At 44.3% G+C, this 25,481-nt stretch overlaps 1 protein-coding gene across 18 annotated transcripts in view; it reads right to left on the bottom strand.

Annotated features, from left to right (window-relative positions):
* Positions 1-25,481, bottom strand: part of RBFOX2 (RNA binding fox-1 homolog 2) — a 173,910-nt gene that overhangs the window by 123,938 nt on the left and 24,491 nt on the right. For all 18 annotated transcript variants that reach the window (XR_007630095.1, XR_007630099.1, XR_007630097.1 and 15 more), the window contains exon 2: positions 13,955-14,005. Coding sequence is in view for 10 of the 18 variants with exons in the window: in XM_050325385.1 (XP_050181342.1) it covers positions 13,955-14,005 (51 nt within the window). In the remaining 8 variants the exon portion in view is untranslated. The remainder of the gene's footprint in view (positions 1-13,954; positions 14,006-25,481) is intronic.

Genomic DNA, 25,481 nt, shown 5'->3' with positions numbered 1-25,481 from the left:
TCTAGAGGCCCTATACTGCCGGGATCTAATTTACTATGGTGTGGAAAGCAGTTTACAAATCCTGGGATAGTAAAGTTGCTGGAGACAGGAATAAAATTCTATCCTGTATCGCTTGGTTTGAAGACGGGGTTTTAACATCCCTTTTTAAGAGCATAAAATGCATTCTCTCCAACTTAGAAAGACTCAAAGACTAATAAGCCCCAGAAATAAACCACAAATACACCTATGAGAGGGAAGAAATCAGCTTAGCAAATACTACATTCTGTGCATTTTTTTTATCCTTATTGTCACAGCTGCTTTATTTCTTCTTTTATTCAAATAACATTCTTTCATTTGACCCTCTGAGAAGAAAAATAATCCATGACATTACTTAGCAGCCTTATGTACTTAATGAAGACAAAATAGCTGAATGCCTGAAGTACGGCTTCACTATGGGGAACGGCACAAGTGTATAACCAGCAAGGAAGAACGGAATGACTGCAGCTAATGAAGAGGTAACACCAATAAACGCTGAATGACATCTCCTGAGAAACAACAAAACTAAATTGCTAAAAGACTTTGGTGGAACACAGCATCAACCTGAGATAAGTACGGGTGGGCGGAAAGAGACCAAACACACGTGTCAGGGACTGCAGATACTTCCATTCCGTAATGGTGGTAAGAAATCCCAGGCAAAAATCGCCATTAATAGAACTAAAAGCAAAATATTTCAGCAGGGGTATTGGCAGTTGTCAAACCACACAAAGGAAAGGCAGACTGTTCAAATGTAAAAGGCGTTAATAAAGCTGAAAACAAGAAGCATAACTAGATATAACCAGAGGAAGATTTCTAGATGGCAGAAATGCTACTGGAACATTTTAGTTATAGATTACAATACCCCAAAACGATCAGCAAAGGTCAGTTGTCAGAAAAGCAATTCTGCTTGTGATCTCATTGAGAGCAAAGCAGTCCTTAACCATACCTGCACCACCACCATCCAGCTGGATTACTCTCATGGCTGCAGCAAACAGCTCACTCCATCTGACTGGTCCCTCGGGGAATTATGAGCATAAGACAATTTAGAAGAGTATGTGTATGTAAAGAATAATTGCACTACTGTTCTCCTGCTTTATAAGCAAAAGAGAATCCATTCTTCAAAGTCTTTTTAGTGTATAAATTTAATATGGGACTTCCATGGAGGCATATGGATAGATACCTACCTGTATCTTTTAACAGGGCATTTTACCATTCCGCAGATCTCACATGCAGCAATTACTAGAAACGCACAGAGTTTGCAACATGGGACGTTCCAACAAACTGGCACTTGTGTCGACTGATGTACTTGAATCAGGAGGATTTGGGCTCTCACAGAAGCAGAGCAGCTATAGATCCGGTCTTTAACATCAGTGCAGTCTGTGTGGGTCACACACTGTGACCTTCAAACACCTTCAGCTGAGCTTGCATTAAGGTTGTTCCACCTTCCCTTCTTTCCCCGTCATCCAACCATGAACAAAAAAAAAAGGAAACAAACCCCAAAAAACAAACAAACAAACCCAAACCAACCAACCAATCAACCAAAACCAAACAAACAGCACAGTAAATTCCATTCCATAGCATTTTCTGATCAAATCCTAGCAAAATTAGACTCTTCCATTAGTGATTGATCGCAACTTTCTTAGTCTTCCAAACCCTTTCTAAGACAGACACACTGAATGAGTAGTAACTCACTCACACTGAGTTTAGATGAAATGAATGGTTTGACTTAACTATAGCTAGTCAACATGTGCATTTATTGTGTCCTAGGTCCTATGCAATACATTCTCATCTTATCCTAATCCAAATTTCAGCTCTGAAGTGTAGCCATACCGTCTGACAGCTATTGTAACTGCTGGAGAAGCTACTCACTCAGATAACAAAGCAACAATAATATATAAATTCCTCCCTGTTTCCAAACTTCCAGAAAGCAACAGTAACCAGAACAATCTTTTTTCATCCTTGTGTGACCCGAAGAATGCACGTTCCCTTTCAGATAAAGGCCTTGCTATGGTTATCTAATGCTAATGTCACTACAAACTGGATTAGAGACGCCCAGAAACCTCGAAATACGTACAAGGATAGTCAGCTGTATCCAAATTCTAAGTCTGAAGGAAATCAAATGCTCCAAATTGCGCCTAATGTAGTTAAGTTTGCCCTTTAGGTAGCATAGACCAGTAAGAACATATTACACAGTGATTAGATTAATTCTTGAGTGAAATTCAGATGGCTGGCTCTATCTGTCTATTGTGTCAGTATATTTCAAATTATTTCAGAGACGATCACTTTTCCCATACTCTGCTCCACAGCAGCAGCTGCTCAAGAAAAACAGCAGTTCTCTGTCTGGGGTGAAGTTGGCAGCAACTGGGGACAACGCTGCTGTCAGAGTTCAGCTCCCAGTTCTGAAATGCCATTCTACTGGAAATACCAAAGAGCCTAAATCTAGCTACATATACCACGGGATGTAAAATATCTCTATCTCAGCTTTCAACAGAAAGCTCCGGAGTCTCATGACATTTACTCCTTTGGCCCCTGTCAGTCTTTCTCCAGACCCTGCAAAGGATCGGAGCTAGCTGCCATAAATGGCTGGAAAACAAGATGTTCTCCAAGCACTTGGAAATGAGCAGCACTGTTTTAGCTTAGGGAGACTATGGCAAGGAGCCAGGGTGACAGGTGCCCCAGAAATAGAGATGACGATCAAACTGTTGCCGGCGTTAGCCGCTGCTGTCCTCCTGACCTGTAAGAAAGGATAGCCCAGGTGTAGCAGGGACAAGGGACCAGAAATGGCAAAGATGCATTTGCTGGTAGTACTTGAAGTCTCTCCTCAACGAAATCCAGCTGCAAAGGAATTTCAGTGGGTCTCATGAGATACAATCCTACTGTTAAAACTTTATTAAACCTGGCAGCAAGTCAGTTTTGTGCAGTTTCAGAGTGCAGCTCATCAAAATCCACAGGCACCAAAAGAGTTAAAAACGCAGATTGCTGCTAAAACTGCCAGGAGCTACAAACCTGCTACAAACCTTCTCCTTTGTGGGGCAGAAGCAACTGAATCCACTCCCCAGCAATTGGTTGGCCTTTGGAAGCAGAGGCAGGAGGTCGTGGGGGACTGCCCCCCTCCCCCAAGTAAACAGCAGCACAGCATCTGCTCAGGTTTTCAGTTAAAATCAGTGAGGCAGTGCTCATGATTTTAGCAGCAGCCTCTGGAGACAGCAGCCTCTGACCTTTATCAGGAAGAGTATCCTTGTCCTCTAATCACAGACTTCCTGGAAAATGCAATCTAGCTGGCAATTAATATAGAATGGAGGGGGGTGGAAAAAGCCTCATAACATCAAATTACCACTGCAAAAACTTTTCAGTACTTCCCCCACCAAAAGGCAGAAAAATTCAAGCATGTTCTCACAACTCATCTTGTTCCCACAAGCATTGTTTAACAGTACTTACTAAAAAATTTATCTCACCTCTCCCTCCACCAAAAAATCCTGGCCCCCCTCACCCCCAGTGTTGTTTTGCAGATGTTGCCTGCAGCAGCACAGCATTCTACTGTGAAAGCTTCAACACAGGTGTGCAGAGCATGACCTGGGCAGAATTACATGTGCCATTTCCACTGGGAAATCTAAGAGACTTATTAAGCCAGGACAGTGCCGATTAATCTACTAATGGAATGAATCAAAAGTGTGTTCCTGGCCCTTTCCCTTTCACATCCCAAAGCCTCAGGGGAGCTGAAACCATCTGGCAAATGCCTGCTCCGAGCAACATTATGCCACTGCTGGAAATACCTCTCCCTTAATACTAAGACGAATGAAACCATCTTCCATCCACCAGCTATTCTCGGGAGCATCTGCGTAGCTCGCTGAGGTAGTCTGCTTGCACACAGCATCCTTACCCAGCCAATGCAGAACTACTCACTCACCATGCAGGAGAAGTCAGCAAAACAGAAAGTGATCCCATTTATTTACTCGGGGTCCTGCTGAAGCAGCTGGACTGAGCGGGATGGGGAAGCGGTTGCTGCACTCAGGGTAAGGCACACGGGCTCCCCTCCCTCCTAGGTCCCAGCCCAGGGAAGCACTCTCCCTGCCCAGACTGAGGAAATGCTTCCCCCGAACTCTCTGAGTCCTTTCCTCGTGCAGGGGGAGTTCAAGGAGGGGGTTGTTTATGTTAATTTAAAAATAACAATAATAATCTCTCCTCTAAACACATTCGTAATGGAGATCTGACCAGAGAGCTTAAAGGGAAATCAAGGCATCACACTGCTCCAAGGTTCATACATGACATATATTATTACTGTGAGACAGAGGGAAGGACTGAGTCAGAGATGCTGAATACCCCGCACCCTTTGAGTAATAAGCAAGCTCAAGAAAAAACAGAGCTGAGGCAGCTGTCACAAAGAAAGGAACTCTGGCACTTTTAAGATCATGCAGGAGCAGAGGAGCCTCCTATCTTACAATTTAGATACATCACCAAAAAAAAAAAAAAAAGAAGAGAGAAAGGCCCAAGACAACAGCAGTCATGTGGCTGTGGAACAATGTAGATGGTAACAACACTTGACTGTCACAAAATAACCCAAATACAGGGAAGAGGAGACAAGAGGTCCTCCATGCTCAGTGCTCAGATACAGCACAGAGCATGTTTAGACAAACATCCATCAGGAATTGCCTAACTTGTTATTACAGACTCCTAGAAACTGGAACTCTGGTCCCCTAAATTACCATTCCACTGCTTCACTACACTGAATCAGAAAATTGGTTGGTTTACCCCATAATATCCAATTTAAGCCTTCCTTGATGCAAATTAAGCTGTCTTCAATGGACATAGTAAATAATCAACCCCCATCCTCCATACTTTCTACTTTCTTTTTTAGAAGAAGGGACGAGCTTGGTATTTTCCTCCTATGTCAGGTTCCCTGAGCCTCTGTTTCTTATTTTTCCTTGGACTACTTTCAGATATTGCCTTTGTATTTCCTGAAATGCCTAAAAGTAGGTACAGTGCTCCCCTTTCTGTACCAAGCTGTAAACAATAACTACCTTCTGCAGTTACTTGACACACCTGGAAATGCATTCCAGGTTTGCAAGATCAGAGAAAACAGCACCAAATACTCAGTCTGTTATTTCCTACTACCCCAGATCTTTCCTTGGATATTACTTCTTAGCCAGTAAAGTCTCCATTTTGTATTGCACATACAGTTCCTTTTGTTAATACAGCTTGGTTTTGTTTAATTTCACATTGTTGGATTTCAGGCCATTTCTGCAATTCACTGTGATCTTTCTGATGTCTAATCCTACTTTCCAACGGCTGCCAGCCCCTGCACATACACATATTCAGTCACTGTTTTATTACCCTGATGTTTGATGAGCAGTACAGAACTGCAGAGCAGCCAGGCCAGACCACGTTAAGACTCCAGATCACACATGCAGAGACAAGGATGATATAATTGCTCCACATACGGTTTTCCAATGAGGCACTCAGCCCCTTCTTAATTTCACCTTTCATTTGCCTAGTTTATGTAAAGGTCATGTGGGACTGGGTCCAAAGCCAGTAGCTTTCTCCATCTGCCAGGCCTGCTGCCATGTCAAAGGAAAAAACCTAAACTGATCTGACATGATTGGCCCTTAAAAATTAGCAGTGTATGTCTGTTGGTGCCTTAATTTCCTTTAGTAAAGGATATAACCATAAGCATCTGATGTTTTTCAGCATCTTCCCAGGTTCTGTATCTACACTGACCAGTTGAATTTCTTGGCATCTCTCTAGCCTCCTTTAAAAGAAAAACTAGGATGGGAGAATAATATTTATTCACACACACACACGTGCACACACACACACACTCCTTTCATTCACTTGAAAGCTGCGAGATTTCATGATGTGTGGAATACACACTGGAGAAAACCCACCACTCCAGCACAGCCTCTGTGTGCTCGAAGGAGGAGACCATCCTGCACTGCCCGCTCAGCAGCAGCAGTGCTGTGCAGCACCGTGCCTCTGGATCAAACCAGCTCAGGCCAGGAGCCTGCCCGAGCCAGGATTGCCTGCTCAGGCTCCCCTCTAAAAGCAGCTCTATTAGAAGCACTCCTCCTCAAACATCCCTCCTGTGTGTCCCCTCTGCTCACCCCAAGACATTTTGGAACAGATCAAAGACTTGCATAATGGAAACCTTTTCCACCGTGACTCTGGAAAGAACTAAGTGTCATCAAAGGTCCCGTGAAGGAGCTGTCTGTGCCCTCCCTCGGATGCTGCCTGTGCTGGGTTCAGGCAGTGGCCCCCATCCTCTCCCCACCCCTCCGAACAAGACTTCCCTTGCCTAGAACAGAACACACGAGGAGTCACCCCCAAACGCTCGCGGGACGCCAAGAGGCCGAACCTCCTCTCCCCTCTGTCCCTGCTGTCCCACAGCCCGGCTGGAGGGCCGCGGCAGGGCGGGCGGGGCAGGGAGCGCTGGCCGTGCTCCGGCTGCCCTCTCCCGGCGGCCCAGCGCCAGCGCCGCCCCAGCATCACCCCCGCACCCCCGGGCCCTCCCGCTTCCACGGCAGGGCACGGCAGGGCAGGGCAGGGCAGGGCACGGCAGCGCAGACGAGGCTCCGAGAGCCTGGGCTGTCCACCAGCAACGCGCTGGGAAATTTATTGGTACCTACAAATAACAGCTGCGCAGGTATTATTTGAGAGGGAAAAAAAAAATAATACTAAGTTCGCATAAGCTGCTTAAATTTTCTTCTGTGATTTCGTTTGTTTTGGTTTTGTGAGCTTTTCTTCCAGTTAAGAAGAAAACCCTCACTCATGTGGTGACAGTGCAGCTGCGCAAGCTGAGGACCCCAAGTCCCCTCTCACACAGAGCTTCAAAACCACTTCAGTTTCAAGTTAAGAGCTGCACAGAAGAACTTTTTCCTCATAAAACATACCTAAAGCAGGAGCTTGTTGCCACAAGATGTTGAGGATGCCAAAGATTTAGACAAGCTCAGAAACCATTTAGAAAAAATTCAATAAAGAAAAAAATCTATGACAGGTGACTTGGGGAAAAAAAAAAAAAGAATAAAAATCTATGGCCAGGAAATCCCAAAGCCACAGGATTGCTTAAAGAGCACACAGGAGGGGAAGTATCACCGAATCTTGGCGCTGCTCCCTCTGCTTTAAGTACTTGCTATTAGACACTGTCAAAGCCAGAACACTGGAAGGCAGAGACCTTCTGTCTGACCCAGAATAGCTGCTTTCATAGCCTCAATAGGATATCATATCCATCAACAGGCTGTTTTCTCTGCACTATTTGGTTTTGGTCCTCCAACTGATCCCTTTGCAGACTACTTCTAACACGCGCCACACTAGCATAACCATTCAGCAGGAAAAATCTAAACAAGATGCTGTCCCTCTTGCCAAAGGAACTGAGGGTCTTGGGAGTCTCCAAGACTCTTGCAGACATTGAGTAACACTCCAATGGTCAAACACTACATCACATGAGAAAACGTGGTGTCCTGGTCCTTTCAAAGGATGACTCACATCTCCTCTCTTTAACCCCAAGCAGAGATGAGAAATTGCTTGAATCAGAGGACTCAAACATGAGAGGAATTCATATTACATCATCCAGCCCATTTCCTGCCAACGCCTTACAATCCCAGAGCTTTGGCCGGACTATTCATCAGCAAGGTATTTGTTACTTCCCTTGAGAAGCTGTTTATAGGACTTAAGGAGCTTACTGTCAGGAAGTCTTCCCATGTATCTGAATTAGATGCACTCCTTAACTACCTCTCCTCATACAACTTTTCTCCATGTGGTTACTTATTCTCTCTTGTTATTGATTAAGAGAAAGGTATGCATTGGTATGGATGCTGGATTGTTTATGGAAGGTATTCAGGGTTTTGTAAGGAAAGGATCCCCCACCTTGTATTCAGAGAGGCTAGGAAGGCAGCAGACATGAGGGAAAAGGGGAATAAATATACAGCCAGAGTGATCTGTTTGCAAGACTTGTGTCAACTGCAAGACATCATGTTTCCTGTATTATTTACGGATTTTGATGCTAGGAAATCAGCTAAACAAAGGAAAGGAGAGATTTAGGGGAATGTGGCCAATATAAGCAGAGAGACTTGGTTCAGAGGGAAATTTCAGAAAGCAGGTTTGTATCAAGTTAAGTTATTTAGTGGTATATGTTTTACATTTTTTTCTAATCCCACTTCTTTTTTCTTTCCTGTAGCTTCTTCTGGATATAGTTTGGCCTTGAGAAAACAAGGAACCACTTCTCTGTGCTTCAAGTGATCAACCAAGTATCTGGCTAAGACAGTTCTGGATTTAGGGAAGACGTTTCACTAGATTAGTCTCGGTGGGTCTTACCTATCCTCTTCCAATTCATCCTTAATTGTTTCAACTTCAGTCTGTACACTGTGTTCTCTATTTTCCTTCTCAGATATCAAAATTTACACTGCTTTAACTTAACTCTCTTCCACTCTGTCAACACGTTTTTCCCTTTGAATATGCTGAGACTTCTAAGCAGTGTGGGATGCAGTCTGGTAGAGGATCTCTCAAGCTCCTGCTCTCCTGCAGTATTAAATGGCTTTCCATCTAAGCACATCTGGACTCTCCCACACTGTTCACAGTTTACTGAAGCAGTAACACCCCCAGCAGTTACCCCACTACACACCTTTGAACCCCTCTGTGTGCAGCTGCCTCACAGATGCTTCCCATCTCCTCAATATGTTGGACATTTTTGCCCAGACCACATTCTCTGCAATGAAGCTCGTTATTTTCTATGGGACCCTGCAGTTGGGCCAGTAACAGAATATCCCTTCAGTCCTGTCTAGTACAGCGTGAAAACATTTCATTGCTTGCCTGAAAAGAGTCTTTAGGTGCCAGGACACAGCAGATTTGGCAGCCTTACCCTAATTCACCTCATTTTAAACATAAGGAAGATGTTTAGAACAGTTTCCCCTCATTGGGATGGTCCCATCACAAAGTTTGGGTTGATTGCTTTCAAGCAAAGAGGCACTCCTCGAAAGCAGCAGGAACACCAAGCCAGGTCTTCTTCGTTTCATGGAGGACCTCACATGCTTCCTGATCTTTGTCCTGGCTATTTTCACGAGGAGTAAGGTTTAAACATTTGTGTTAAACACACTCTTCAAACTAAGACTATAAGTAACAAACAAACCAAAAATCCACAAATCACTCCCCTTCATAGGTCCTAAATAACTTAACACTTCCACTGCCATCATCTCATGGGCTAATGAGCCAGTTAACATACACACTAGAGAGATTTTCATAGTCAGTGACAAGCAAGAAAACAAATTAAAAACCAAAGCACTTTTCAGGAACACTACTTATATTTAAACTCTTGAGACATGAATTCTTTGTTCCACAGCTGACAAAATACAGTATTGGAGGGACCATGGCTGGTGCTATCATGGTACAAGTAAAAACAAACAAGTGCCCAAACCATTTTCCTCTGGGTCCCTCCTGGAGGGAGCATGTCTTGCTTCATGGCAAGAGCACCTCTGTCTGTTGATACTAAACCAAGGGGTTTTTTGTGGGTATCCTAATCCATGCTGAACCTCTCTGCTGATAATCAAGTTGTGACAATATCCCAATTCACCCTTCATCCACAGGATGGAGAAGAGGAAGATAGGTGAAGGGGTCTCAGACCCCACAGATGAGCAAGGACAGAGGCTTCCCCCTCTGAACTCTGTGCCAAGATCCCTGCTGCTTGCTGCAGAGACCACCAATGGGAGCAGCAGTGCCTCTGTGCATCCAGCTTCAACAGGAAGCCTGGTGACCTGCTGTCCTGCCTCCCTATGGGAGCTCACACCTCCCTTCACATCTCAGGATGAAGCGCTTCCTTGCTGAACTCCCCACATCTGGAGGGACTGGGCAAAGAAAACAAACAGGGGGAAAAAAGCAACAGGAGAGGCTTCCTGTTCTCACAGACTGCCACCACTGCAGTTCAGCTCCCCCAGACCAGCTTGTAGCCCCAGGGAAGCGAGCACATACATCCTCCTGCAGCCTACGATGCCCCAACAGATATCCCAAAGCCGCAAGTGAATAAAGACCCAGGGGAACAGCCTGACAATTGGAGAGGATTTAACAGCATTTCACCTTAAGCTTGAACTCAAACCGAGGGGATACTGATAAAGCTGTTCCTAGCAGTTGCCATGGGCACCCACACTACTTTGGGCTGCAGTTTCATCTACATACACGAGAACAACAGGTCAGACTTGGTGAGTGCTCAGATGGAAAACCAGTCACTGAAATTAAGCTGTTGAAGGAAGTGTCACTTGTGATAGGTAACGATGTTTCCACCACATTAGCACCAAGCCAATGGCCCAGTTTGATTTAAGAATTGTACTCAGAAGTACAAGCTTTTAAAAGAGGCTTCAAACCAATATCCTAACCGGTTGTGATAGCTGAGGATCACTTTCCATAACAGAAGAGGTATAATAGCTCTAACATCCTGACCCAGTTCTGATGTGTGCAATTACCTCCTGCTTCCATAAACTCTCTCTCCTCTTCTCTTCCCTTCAGTGGCAGCTAAACAAGGTGTTCTTGCTCATTTTGCTTCCTGTTGGGGAAGAAAATTATTCTGTGCAGCTGCCAAATTCTGCCACATAAGTGCCAGCATTCATCACTCTAACAAATCTCAGATATCATGTCTAATACATTTGGACATAAAAAGCACTAGAGTAGTACAACATAGGTCTTGGCTATATACAAAATGAGCTGGCACAGTCAGCATGGAATAGCTTTTTGGAAGCAGTGTATGTATACTTGATGAGTTTGTCTGTATGTAAAACTGTATCAGTATAGCTGTACCAGTCATTTTCCATGTTGAGACCAACTCACGGTACCTCAGAGCTGTTTGTCACAGCCTGGGAAATGAAGCAAGGAAGTCTTGGTTCACTGCATTTTAGGCAGGCACTCGCATTACAAAAAAAGAAATACCACTTTGCTGGCAGACCCAACAGAGAGATGAAGAACTGAACAGTCCCCAGAGAATAAGCTCTCCTCACCAAAAGACTTGGTTCTTATCTCAGTTAGCAATGTTACACTATTGCTTCCCTTATTTTCCCTTTACAGAGGGCTTTGTCCTAATTTGGGGGAGAAGGAAGGGCATCTGCCATTCCTGAATGTGTGTTAGACATCCACAGAGCAAACCTTGAATTTTTCAGAACAGTCCCAGAGGGCTCTCCAGATCCTGACATGGCTGCAAGATAGATCCAGTAATGCAACACTTCAGCAACAGAAAGCCTCTTTCTAGGTAAACTTACACAATAATGATTTAGCGCACATGCTCCCCAGGGCCTATCACCATGAAACATCCGGTAAGCCAGTGCTTTGGCAGGGTAGGTGAGGAACAAGGGGGCTGTTCAACAACCCAGAGCTTTGGGTTTATCATAAAGCAATCACACAACACCAGAATTATGAAAGAAACAGCCTCAATATGAACCCCATCTCATATGCTTCAGTGCTGCTGCCCATGCATGATGATGACAGAAAGCTTAAATACTTTGGAGAAGGTACAAAAAAACCTCCGTACTGGAGACCTAAACATTCCCAAACAGCCAAAGCAAGGACTCAAACCAACCACGCATTTCCACTGGCAGGAAGAAAACCCACAATAATCTGGAACCATCTGAGTATGATTTAACCACTAGGGGGTGTAAAAACAGCATAGTGAAAGGTTTGCAGACTGCAATTAACAGTATTTAGAGCCTGAAGGAACGAAAAGGACACTCAAACAAGGGAAGGAGTAGGATGCTACATAAAGTGAAAGAAAGGGCAAGTTATATCCACAGAATTTCTGGCAGGACTACTGCAGTCACCAGATGAAAAGCCCTAAAAATAAGCTCTGCTTTGCTACTTCTCCTTAAGAAAACACTGTGGAAAAAAGCACAGTCCAAGTATTTACAATAAATAACTGCAATGGGAAACAGCAAGACACACTGACTTACCCTCATCAGCTCAAATCCAGCTCCTAATTTGAGGAAATCCAACACAATTGCTCCTGCATCTCATAATTCCTTTGCTACAGGGTGAGGATCCCTACACATATTCCCACACCACTTCCTCCTTTCCCAGTGCAAAAAAGCAGGTGATGGATCAGCCATTCCTGACTTTCCCACACCAACCCCGGCCTGCGGCAACAGAAGACTTCTTTTCCTGCTACTATCGAGTTAGAGGCTCCCAATCAGATTAGCTAAAAGCCTTGAAACCTCATTAGTGAAAACCAGATCTGAATTTAAGCTGCTTCAGGGACACAAGCAAGACAGAAGGACAAACACTTACCACAAATCAAAATGTTGTCAAGAGTAGGAAGAAAAAACAAAACAAGCAAAAAACACAACAACAAACCGGCCAAAAATATTTTTCTGAGTATTTGCTAAATGAAAACACACAAGTTAAACTGAAGCTGCCTGTCCTCCAAGAAAATTCCATAAAGCTACCTGCCATCTTAAATACACACACTTGCTAACATTCATTATTCCCTGTGCTCACCCATACAGAGCGCTCCAGGGCTGCCCAGGATGTAATTCTCATTTCATGTCCTGGCTGTTGTAGACCTTCCCGTGCCCATCTCTGCTGATCTGGTGACCTGCCAGTAACAGCAGTTCTGGACTTTCAAACCAGAAGAGTTCTTACAGGACAAGAAAGAGGAAACCTGTGGGATGTACTGGTACGTACCAAAATAAAACATCCCTAAATGGGTAGGTAAAATGAAGTGCAAAAGAGGGTGCAGAGGGTGCCACCAGAATGGGAAAGCCAAAAGCAGATACGAACCACTTTAAGGATCTGAGACTGGCTCTGCCTCTCAATCTAGCTTACCTTACTCTGCCTGGATAGAGTAGGAACACAACTCTCCCAGCATCCCTGTGCGTAGTATTTATTTGTGCTAGTTAGCAGTTTAATATATCCCAGCAGACACTCTGAACAATTTCCTCCTATATGGGAACTCACACATACCTACCAGGCACCACAGACTGGAGCTCTTCAGTTGCTGAGGCTGCACTGTGCTGCACTTCCTTCATAAAAACATCTCCCATTAAGCTGTTGTTACATATACCCAGACCTCATCAAGAGATGATGAAAATCACTTTCTTTATATAGCAGTACCTGAGAGTATTAAAGAATTTGATTTTGGTTTTGTTATTTGCTCATTACTGAAATGTGCTGCATTATTGATTTTCCGTGCATATTAATTTCCTGCTACACTGGTTCATACTCTGCTTTGCAGTAGCGCTGCAGAGCACTGAAGAAAACTTCATTCTAAGAAGGGAGATTTAATGTGTGACAGTTGTATCTCACAACCATTAAATTTCATTTGTTCCAAAGCATCTCCTCCTTCCTTTGCACAAATTCATCAACTGGGATTTCTCTGTCTTCTGTCAGGAGTCAAGAGAATGCTTACAGATGCAGTGCACTGAACAGTGTCATTTTTACTGCTGTAGAAGGAGCACATCCTGAGTTAGAGCAAGGGGCAGGGGCCCTGCAGGACTTGAAAGGACAAGTTTACAGATACTAGAAACAACCCAACGGGACACGTCATTCCCTACTCCACCAGCAAAGCTGACCCTTATAAAAACTAAGTGGTTTTTTGCTTCCCAGATGCCAGAATTACAGCAATAAGTATAAAACAGGGCCAAGCATGCATGCACTGGTACTGAACATCTACATTCATTAACACTGAGGAGATATAGTGGGAGCTTAGGACAGGGATTCTAAGTTTTGACGTTTTTAAGGATAAAGAATTTCCTGAACTGTTGGTAATGTGGAGGATATTTAACCCCTTATCAGGCACCTTGCCACATACTGCTGGAGGCCAAAGAAACCCATTCAGTTTATCACATACGTCTCCAGAAACATTCCACAACAGAACAAAGCTATTTCCGCTCCGTAACACGACAGCCAGGAAGCTGTCGGACAAAACATTCATAAGTGTACAGAGACGTATGTACACACACATTTACTGCAATCAGACACTTACTTGATTGTCTCTTGCTGGATATCCATGATAACCTGAAGTCAGAGGTTCGTTCTGCAAGACAAGAAAACAGAGTGAATGTAGGGGTTATAAGGAAGAGAAAGCAAGTAAATAAATGTCTGGCTTAACTCAGCAAAAGACAAGAACCTGCATGAAATGGGAGAAGAATGAGCTAAAGTATTCTGCCAACTTTCTTTTTTCCAGGTAAGCCTAAAACTGATTTTCAACCGCATATGCCAAATTGTGCAGAAGGAAAAAAAAAAATCAAGGCCATAAAATAAGCATAAACTAATCTTCCTTACCCTCTGTAATATCAGTTGTATATAATTTTTGTCATTTTCCAAAGAATTTTTCTATGCAAATGCAGTTACCCGCATGAAAACTGAACAAAACTGAACACAAAACAACAGAAGCTATCGCCCACCTCGCCTAGTCTTAAAGAAATGCTTTCCTAAACATTAGCCATAAAAGTGTCATTTTTGTCCTTTTCAAAACTATACTCATAGTTTACCATGAATTTGAAAAGCAGTTGGTGTAACTTCGAGCACCTTGGTAAGCCTGTGCAATACCTCAACACTCCCAACAGGAAATCGATCCTCTAGGCTTTATTTCTTCAACACAGAAGGAACTCCAAGCCTTCGCATTTTGTGATATTGGCAGCTCTGTCACTCTGCTCTGCGGGAAATATATGAACCTCCAACACTTATGGAATTTCTACATGAAATTCCCAGACTAGTCGCTATTTTGGCAGTGCAGTGAGGATTAAGATAACACACTTCATGATACTTCCTAAATGTTTATTTCTGTTTCTTAATTTATTTTTGGTTACTCTCCCTCCAACACATCCTATTTGGAATGGGGAAAGGGCACTCACACATTGCCCCAGGCATGCATCTTTCTCTTGGGGTGGAGGATAAATTAAACTAGACAAAGCCTATATAAATTCCACCTTGGTACCCCTGTGTCTTCACAAGCAACTTCCAGCAGAATGCTAGGAGGAGGAGGAAAGGAAACAGCCACCCTCCACAATCACTTTTTAAATCTGCTCCTATCTCCTGTTAGGACTTGTGAGAAGGAACTCCTAAGTCAGTCCTGCACTTTCTCCAACAGCTCTTGGGAAAGGGAAGGTTGAGAGAGAAAGAGGCCCAAGGGAAAGACCCTGACAAAACACAGCGAAAAAACCTCAAATTGTCCAGAGCAAATACATTCTGGGCACGAAGCTCACTGAGATGTACAATCGCTGTCAGAAAGAGTTTTCATTGAGGTGTTTTGGGTTTTGTGCAGGGACATTTGAGTGAAACGGGCCAGCTCCTACCAGAGAGAGGTGTACTGCCCTACACGGGGCATGTGGCCACAGGCGCAATTTCATAGTTTACACAAAACACTTCAACACAACTTCTGGCGAAAAGCAAGGTGCTAATATTTCAATGCAGGAACTAGCAATGCTATTTTAAGTTTGTATCTGTCCTCCCTCTCTTCCTCTTTACCTCACGCCTGCCCAGGGGATTCTCCGTGGAAACTTGCCAGGAAACATCCAGCCTCTCCTCATGCTCTCATGCTAAAGCTACAGTAGCACACACAGTATGAGAGCTTCAAGGACAACAAAACTTCTGGCAGCCAATTTTTGGGGATTAACAGTAATTAATTAGGCTGACCACCCTGAGAGTACATTCCTCTCAAATACCAATAGTCAGCAAGCAGGTTAAGTACAAAACTCCACAAATAATTCAGAAACAGAAGGAAAGACACGGAAGTTCGGAAAAGCAAGTGGAGACTGTCAACTATAGCACCACTCAAAGCTTTTGGGCTTTAACTGAGAACTTAATTAAAGAACAAGCAACACCATGCACGGTTAGTCCTTTTCTCCCCCAGTATAAGTACACCTCAGAAGCACTGTGATTGTTTCTCCCACAAAATACAGTTTACCAACTTTTGTCCAAGTGCCATAAATATCCAAACAAAAAAATGTATCAGGAGAGATGGTCTTCTCCCAAAAGACTGTTCCGGGTATGCTTTTAACAGTAATTGTACACACACCTACAAGGTCAGTACTTCAGACAGGCTCCTGTGCCAGTCTCTCAACACCTTGTAAACCTGAAAGATTTCCACACAGAGAATGAAGAACTAATGGAGAAGTTGCCCTTACAGATACTAAAGACATGGGCAGTGAACGCAAGTTGAAAGTTATAAGAAATCACTATTTTGAGGATGATGTTCTTCACATCGAGGACTAATAAAAGCGACTGTCACCACGAGGCTTTGGCAGAAAAGAGACAACACTGAACTTCATGGGATTACCTGAAGTCAAAGAATCTGAATGCAAAGAAACCACATCTATAAACAGAAGAGTTTCATAAGTAGAAGCAAATCAGAACAGTGTGAAAAGGAAAAGAAAGATGATTACAGAGATCTGACAGCAGTCCACAATACATGAGAGATTAGAAAGAAACAAGAAAAATCAAATGGAGTTAAAAAAAAACCCCACATTCACAATCTCCACTTTGCTTTTTGGAAAACAAACCCCACAAATTGCAGACTAAAAATGTCTGAGAGATATGGTTGCATCAGAAAGTAAAAGAGGTGAAAGAGGGTTACATTAGGAAAGCAAGAGTTTGCAGATAGCAGAGGTTAGAAAGAGGGCAGCAGCTGGAGCATTAAGGTCACAAAAAGGCCAAAGATATCTCTTTGCCTTTCATACAGCAATGCTACCATCCAGTACTGGACTCTTTGCAAAATCCCTGCTGTGCGTATCATTGCTCTAATTGAACTTAACTCTCCAAGAGAAGGCAGGAAGCGCCTAGGGAAACCGTCTCCTGCCAATAATCTCCAGTGCTGCCAATTTTACAGGTCACTAATGGTGAATCTGGGGCCTGCTGCATGATTATTCCATACGGAGTTTGCTTTTGTTGAAAACTAAGCAGAGCAAGAAGTGAAAGCGTTAAACTCCTGCAACTGGAACAGCACAGTCCAGCAACATCCAGACAGAAAACCCCTGCTAGTAGGCGACCTAAGGCAGCAGAGGCTGGGGATACAGCTCAATCTCTTCCTCTGACTTCACAAGCACAAAACTAACCTCACAAAATGGAAGTGAAAAAGAGAGGGGAAGGTCTGACACAGGTAAATACCTTGCCCACAAACACAGAGGGACCCTGCCTTCTGGCAGCAGCCTGATGCAAGAGGGAATCCCCGGATAACTCCATCTCTCTTGTGCAGCTCTCTCCTGCCAATTACATTCTCTTTCGATGCCAACATGCAACCAGACATTCATAAAGAAATTGAGTTAGGCAGCACTAGCCTGCAAAATCAAATCAAACTGACACTGAGATGTTTCATTACTTTGTTTACCACTGAAAGGCATTTCTCAGGTACTTGAGATTTTCTTTAGAGTGGGGAGAATAAAACTAGAAGCTGAAACCATAAATCAGCTTTCTGCAACACACATTGGGATTTTATTCAATCCGTATCCATGATCTCACACACAGGCTTCCACACTTTCACAGGATGTGCGACCACTGCAACTGTACCCCAGTGATAGTCTCTGTGCAGGCCAACTGGATTTAACAGGATGAAAGTCACAACTCAGTCAAATTCACTAGGCCTTTACCCCCCACCCCTTTATTTCAAATTTTTCCTGTTCCTTCATTTCCCAGCCTTGCTAACACAAGTTCTTTTCCATTGGCACTTGCAGTTTGAGGCAGACCTTACTACTGCAAGTCACAGGTACTGCCTCAGGTCAAAGGTAAACACAGCACAACCATTTGCAGATGACTGATGCTCAAAGAAGATGCTCCTTCACTAGCAGAACAGCCAGGCTTTGGGGTTGTTGGGTTTCTTGACACCTCTCAATTTGATAAATTTTAAAAGTTGCTGAATTAGACACATCTTGAAAATGTAAGGAACTATCAATAAACCAGGACACCAGTAAGAAGTGATCAGCTCTGCAGGTGGTACTAACTTATGAAAGGCCACAAAGGTCTGGAGTAGAGTCATTTCTCTAGAGAAAATGTCACAGCTCCAACACATAATGGAAGGTCTGAAAAGTCCTCTTACCTTTTTCTCAAAATTAAAACTAACTTTTAGCTTAAAGAGGTAATAATCCTCTTTGACTAACCTGACCCCGGAACAAATTAATTTTACCTCACAACTTGCCATTTTTCCAGATGCAACAATCACTGAGGCCTGATTAGCAATTGTTTCTTTACAGCCAAACTAAACCTAAAGCCTGCAGATTAAAACTCTGCTGGTAGGAACCATTAGCTTAGTAAGTTCATCCACATTTCCCTAGCAAGACAGTGAATTCCAAGCTTCCACTTGAAGTGTTGAGTCCTTTCAGTTGCAAAGATAACCTCAGAAACATGTCCAAGCAATCTCTTCCCTGGATCTGCAGCATTCTTGCTTTCCTGACAGTGCCAGGAAAAGTGAAGTTAATGTAATTCTTTCAAGTTTCACAACGGCCTGCCGGGTCCTGAACAGCAGCAGCAAAACTCATGAGAGCAGCTCATGTGTCTCTGCTCTGGCTGCCCCCCCTCGCCCCAGAGTACAGCATCCTGGTGGCTTGGGCAGAAGTGACAAGGGAGAGTCCCTGCACCAGAAAGCCAGAAACCCTTATACTACACAGAGCAATGAAATAAAGGCAACAAGAAATTATTTGTTCCTTCCGAAAGCAAAATGGGATTTTGATGTGATGAGATAGCACAAGCTACACATTTATCAGAGACTTGTACTAGACAAACAGAAGCCACTTTTCTAGAACACAGTGAATAAGATGTTCACAGAAAGAAAAAAAGAAAAAGCTGGAAACACTGGCAACGAAGCTATTAATCTGAAAGTGACAGTTGCGAAAAAGTAAAGCTCATGAGCCAGACAGAAATCCCAGCGCTGTTCATCACAGCCCAGTGGTTTCAGACCATCTTTTCTGTTTTATTTCTTGCATACCAGGAAAGACAGAAACCCTGTGCTGAGGGAAGGCAGGGTGGGGGGAGGATTGTCTTGAAAAAGGCTTTTTAGTCCTTCAACTGTGGCAGAGCACTAGTAATACTGTAAATGCCTTGATCTTATTATCAGTTACCAAGAAAATGGGCAATTCTTCATCAGACCCTTACTTGCACAAACTGTTGCATATAAACAAAAAGGAAATAACCATTTCTTTGTCCAAGTGTATCTGATGTGTTCAGTCTGCCTTCTCAATTGTGTGTGCTGTCTCCTACCCCAAATTGTTTTGGATAAAATTAATGGGGGAAAGCAGCATCTAAGGGTGAATTACCAATTATTAATGGAAAACTGAACTAAGTAGTTTTTAAATGGATCTTAATGTCACCCTTTTCCCTCGATACTTATCCTAATTTGATATACAGCTCTTGCTAATCACTCTGCAGTCCCACTAACTGTGTCTATAGAGTGGGACGCTTCCCTTCAGCTGTCTTCACTTTCAATTAAACTTGCTTCACGGCTTTGGCCAGTTTCCAGATGAGCAGACGTCATCTAGTAAAGGTCTTCCATTTATTTGCTTCCTTGTTAGTGCCCTGACATCAACAGCCTGTACAATTTTCTGGATGCAGGTAACAGGACTTACATTTTACTCCTTACACTTCCCCCCTCCCCCCCTTTTTTTAAGTGTATTTGGGGACTAAAAGCTTGAGATTTTGATAAAAGGCACCACACCAAGTACACTGTGCCCTTGATGTCTGGGGAGACACATGCTGGCTAGCACAGCCTTGGCTTCCGACACCCACTCGAATGACTGAGGCCACTTCTTGAGGGACAGAAAACCAGGGGTGCAGCTGCCAGTGCAGGGCACTGACTGTGGGGGGCCTGATGCCGGCAGCTGTGCCCATGAGAGCAGAGAAACGCTCACAGGCTCCCTGCTCTGGAGCCTGGCGGAGGCCAGGATGGAGGCTCATCCGGCTCCTCTTCCTTCCTGGAATTCTGGCCCTGTTGCTGCAGCAACAGCAGCCTGGCCTCCTCCACCCCACTCCAGGCTTCCCCGTATCCTAGAAATATTGTGTTTTCTGCAGAAGCCAGTATAACGCTGGATGCATGGGGCAGGAGAGCCCCTGTGCCGCCAGGTCCCCGGTGCCTCACAGGGCTCCAGTGAATGAAGCTCCCCACCTCCGGCCTCTCACCCACTCCAGCCCCACAGCACAAGGGGGTCACCGTCCCAGATGCCCACAATGGTCTCTTGGCTCTGCAAAGCCCATGGCTCTGCAGAGGTGGACACCCAGCTTTGCCACAGGGACACGGTACCCACGGCCCCAGGCAGCCCAAAACCCACCATTGAACTGCAGGTCTTCCGCTTGGCCATCGTTACGGAGCAGGACCCCGGCAGAGCCCGCTGGAGGGAGGCCAGGCCTGCCAGAGGCTCCCCGGGCGGGAAGCCCAGTGACACAGTAAAGACAAGAAAGGAAGGTGATGTCAGATTAATAAAAATAGCCTCCTGCCCCAACCAGAGTTTGAATAGTCTGGAGTAGTCAGCTAGGGAAGCCCACGAGGTAGCCAGACAGAACAGGGAAACTTTGGGATGGCTGCGTCCCTGTTGAACAGAGGCCCAGGGACACCACCCAAATGTGTCAGTGCAATTTTCTGTATTTTGAAATACCTATTTTATTAATTCCAAAATGCTGGCACTTTTTTTCCATGAAACTCTATGTATAGAAAAGAAACAATAACTGACGGGTACAGCAGAGGCTGCAGAGTGGAATACAGACCAAACCACACAGAAAGGTGGTATTTAAGCCTTCAGATCTGTTAAAAAATTCAGGATGCAACAAGTTTACAAATACATACTCAGACTTTAGGCTCACAGGGTCTGTATGAAGTTACAGAACAGATGTCTAATGCTGTAGAGAGAAGGGGGACTTTTATACACAGAAAGCACTTCCTGAGCTAAAATGGAAGTATTTTACAAAGATCCTTTATAACAGTGCTGACTCCTCCCTGACTTTCCCCTCACCTTGCCCCCAAATAATGGAAGTAGCTCTCTGGAAGTCAGAAGCAGCTTTTCCCAACTAAGTTTCTCATTTTCCAGATCAGCCAAGGGGTGTTTTCAGCTTCTCAAAGAAATGGGATTTCATTAATTTAGTGTAATTTAAATGTGCAAAACATATACTTTGTTTGGACTATGCATGGCAGCATCCTCATACTGCTCCAGGCACAAAGGAAATACAGCCTGACTCTGCTGGTCCATGACCTATGTTGGCAACAATAGATCCAGTGCAAGTTAAAGCCCCTGGGAATACCGTGCACAGTGTGACGTCTGTGATCCACCAAATACAAGGACACACTGCATGCATAGAAGTCAATAGCACAGAATATTGATTTCCCTCCTCTTTTACTAAGCAGAAGCATTTTAAAATGGCAGTTCATCTTCATTTACACTCTTACTCTACAGGAACAGGACAGGGGCCATAACAAGGCTTTAAAATCCAGCACTAGGGGCACCTTTGGATGCCGTAGTTGTTACATGGGGCTGAGGAAGCATTTCACACATAATTCACATGAAGAAAACTCATTACAGGGCAACATGCTCACGCAGGAAAATCCGGCTTGCTCAAACATGATGGCTACAAGTTTTCACAAGGTGAAGAGGGCTACAGAGTTATGCCTTAGTAGATAGCTTCATTGCTTCTATTTTCTTAAAAAAAAAACGGGAGGGAGAATATGGGAGAGAACAGGACAAGGGAGATGACAGACCAGAGATCCAGAAGGGAAGTCAGTTGATCACAAGCTCCTTGGTTGATTTTACAGATATTCACAGGCAGTTGCTCAAAGGCTAAAAAGGAAAGAAGAGTACTCCTACTTTCCAGAACAAGAATTATTGTTACCATATTTCCCTCAGAAGAAAAGGTTGAAGCTAATTTGTTGGTTGGGTGTGAAAAGGCTGTGATATAAAATTAAACCTACCTTGCTCTTAGGGAAATTGGCATGAAAAAGAGAGAGAGGCACAAAATCATGCTGTATACCAAGTGCCACAGGCAAATAGGTGCAAGAGAAATTTTCTGTGCCCTGGACACACTGGCCTGATTGCATAAGCTGCCCTACATAGTTGCAGAAATTATTTTCCCAGGTTAGCGTTACAAACCATCTTGCCTTTGCCCAAAGATATAATTTCCTCGAGCAGTCTAGCCAAATGCAGTTTCGTCTCCGGAACACTGCGAGTGCCCACAGCCAGCTGGAGAAAGGAGAGAAGTGAGGTGAGCAGGCCAATGGGTTGGAGCTGTAAAGGCAAGGGGTTAAAAAGCCTGGAGGAGGGAGAGAGCACAGGGCTTGGGGCACAGGGTGAAGCAAAGGCAGGCTTCAGGAGTGCCTCAGCAGCCAGGACTGGGCTGTTTCTGATTAAGCCTGCAGGATTGTGGAGCTGCACAGGAAGCGCTGAGGGGGGAGGGGGGCTGGGGGTCTCAGAGCCACCATCCCAAACACACTAGAAATCTTTGTGTTCCAGCAGCACCATCTGGAAACAGTTAGAGAGAAACAACTGCCAGTCCTTCCTTCACAAAACAGAAAAAAAATAATAAATCCACTCTTAAGACCATTAAGTCTGGCCTCTTCATCCCCCTCCTGGAAAACTCCTCTCCTTGCAACAGAGGGGAGGGGAACAAAAGGGCATCTATAAAAGGGAATGAAACCCCTCCAGTGCTGCTGCAAGGGCAACTTGCGCAACCTTAGCTCCCTCTGCTTTTGAGGGGCATCCCAAAGTGGCACCCCAAGGGATGGAGAAAGACCAAACTCTCTGTCTCCTTGGCACCACACTGCTTCAGAAGCAGCCTTGATCAAAGAGCATCCAGTGCACTAATTGCACCTAATATGATCAACTTGACGAAAACACGGACAGCGAGTCATTCTGCAGCCAGAATATCCCCAAATGAGAGCTGTGCACATTGAGGGCTCACCCTGAATTCTGGCCCTTTGGAACCTCCCATTTCTCTACCTTAAATCAGCACATGGATGCAAGAGAACCCAGTCCGCCAGAGACAAATATTCCAGACACACATAAAAGATTTAATTCTGTTCTTAAGAGGACAGAAAGACTGTGATGCAAAGCACATCACCATCATCAAGGCAGTGCTCCCCTACTGCCTCAGAGGTACCAAGGATCAGAAAGGCAACAGAGACTGATCCAGCCATTTCCAACCCCTGACAAGCTCCTTCCGATAAGGACGGGGACAGCCTGTTAGTGCCTCAGCACATGTTCTGAAGACAAAGAGGGTGTCTGTCTCCAAAGCGCCATTCACTACTATTTTAAAAGGGAAAAGTAGAGGTCATGACTGTTGAATTTCACCAGAATAAATCCCCATGTAACAGTTTATTATAGAGGTACTCCCCTTGCAAGGGTTGCCATCTCCACGAGAAAGTAAAGCCTGAAGGGCTTTTACCCTTCCCTCCTTGCTTTTACCTTTATTCATCTCTCCCACACACATCAGTATTTCTCAGGGTTTTTCTTCTAATTAGACACCAAAGTGCTAAACACTTGCCTGCAAAAATGTAGAAACGTATCAAAACAAAATCAGAGCTAACCTTTCAACATCCCAATTAAGCAATTCCATATAAAATGTAACATGAGTGATTCCTGCTATAAACCAACGCCATTCCACTACAAAACAACACACCTTTGTTTCTCTTTTTCACATCCACCCTGTAGCTGACTGCCACCTTCTTATGGGCCACAGACAGTCTGGATGGGATGTGGCCACATGCCAAAGCTCTCTACAACCGGAATGCAATTCATAAAAATAAATTTTAAAGAAATGTCTTGAAATAACAGGTTTTCTAAGCCATTAACCAAGGACTCCTTGGAATGCACTTTTGATATATAAACCTCCTCACTGCTCTCGTTAAGCTAACTATTGCTAAACATGATTGCCCTGAGATGCCTGCATGGCAGCTGTGGTCCCACCTCTACTGTAGAGCGTATGAAAAGCGAGAAATTCTACTCAACCTATCAGAAGTACCCAGCCTAGAAAAATGGTACAGGATGACAGGCTACAGCTGGTGCCCCAACCTAGCCAATAACTTATGCTGGAAGGACAAAGCATCCCCATGCAGGCAATAGTCACAATTAGAACAGAGTTAAAGCAAGAAGAAAGGGAACACTAATCAAAGGAGGAGGAACACCTCCTCTCTGGAATAGTTTTGAGGAGCTTAAGCAATGCTTTGTTTCGAAATTTTAAGAAAAAGGAAGGAAGACCTGACCTTCCCTTGGAAGGCTGCATCCAAAAAGTTGGGAGAGCACTCTGAAAAGAGAGGAAGATTCCAAACAAAACACCACCCAACTCAGCTATGGGGACAAAACCAGGCATTAACAGTAAGTTACTGTTTCCATTTCATTGCACACAGAAGCAAGGCAAGCCTCTCTGAAGGCGTTTCTAGGAAAGATCGTGTTACTGTGGAGAGCAAAATTAACCAGCGAGGTATCTGCAAGTGGTCTGAATTCTTCAGTTTAGCCCAGATGGGATTGCTAGCCCTGCTTGTAAGGCAATAGCTGCTGCTGCTTGTGTTCTACCCAGAAGGGCCAAGAACTTTATGTATTAGTGGAAAAATTAAGTAAGAGGCTGCCAGCAGCCTCAGGCATTGGATATTCTTATACATCCTTTATTTAAATACAACCATCAACAACAACAGTAAGACTGCAATTAAACAGCACAAGCTCATAGGAAGAAATTGGACCTGTGAAATGTCGAGATAGGTGCCAGAGGTCTTTGCAGTGACTGCAGCACTAAAGCACCAGGTTGCTGCTGCATTTCAGGTACCTGGGAGACTTCAAGATCTGGGTCTGTCAAACAGGCAGGAGACACAGTTCCTCCTTGCAACATCCTGCACGCCTGCACAGCTTCCAATGCATTTCTCTTATTACCAGCTCTAGGTTTAGTTAAAGCTCAGGAAGACCTCAGAAACAGCATACAAACTCCTTACAGGGCCACAGTTCCACCCTATTGTCTTTATGGGTAGTCAAAAGCCCTTGGAAAAAGACCCACGCCTTTTGAGATAGGAGGTCTCAAAACCCCCGGATTGCATATTCCTGCCAGCACCACACAAAAGCATCAAAGCCCTCTCCCTTCCCCGCCTGCAAGACAATGTAATAAACAAGGCAGTGGAACTAACCAAAACTAGTTCCTCGCAGATTTGTACCCTCTGCCTGCCCCCCCGCCAGCTGCTTCCCATTCCAACCTCCCGCAGTTACAACCACAGCTCCCCCCACTGTGTCTCCTGCTATGGTTCCTCCAGGCAAAAGGGAGCAAACACCATGGCGTGGCCAGACAGATCGTCCAGCTGCTCCATACAGAGTGCATAATCACGAGTCCTGACTGCCTTGCCTTTCGTGGGGCACTTGTCTGCATCTCTCCCACTGCATCGTCATTTTTCCACAAAGCTTTTAGGAAGGTATTACAATTCCTCCAACTTTTAAATGCAATTGAAATTACCACTTGGTTTGTAAGTGTGTATGTGTGGGATGGGATTGTCACAGCACATTCACCTAAAGCTTGTTTCCTTCATAATTTAGTCTAAAAATCTCTCCTGTGTGCAATCCCTGGAGACT

Source organism: Myiozetetes cayanensis, unplaced genomic scaffold (assembly GCF_022539395.1).
Source record: "Myiozetetes cayanensis isolate MyiCay16 unplaced genomic scaffold, myiCay2020 scf3, whole genome shotgun sequence".
Lineage (NCBI taxonomy): Eukaryota > Metazoa > Chordata > Aves > Passeriformes > Tyrannidae > Myiozetetes > Myiozetetes cayanensis.
Note: the sequence above shows the minus strand (reverse complement) of the source record. Positions and strands in the feature narration are given on the sequence as shown.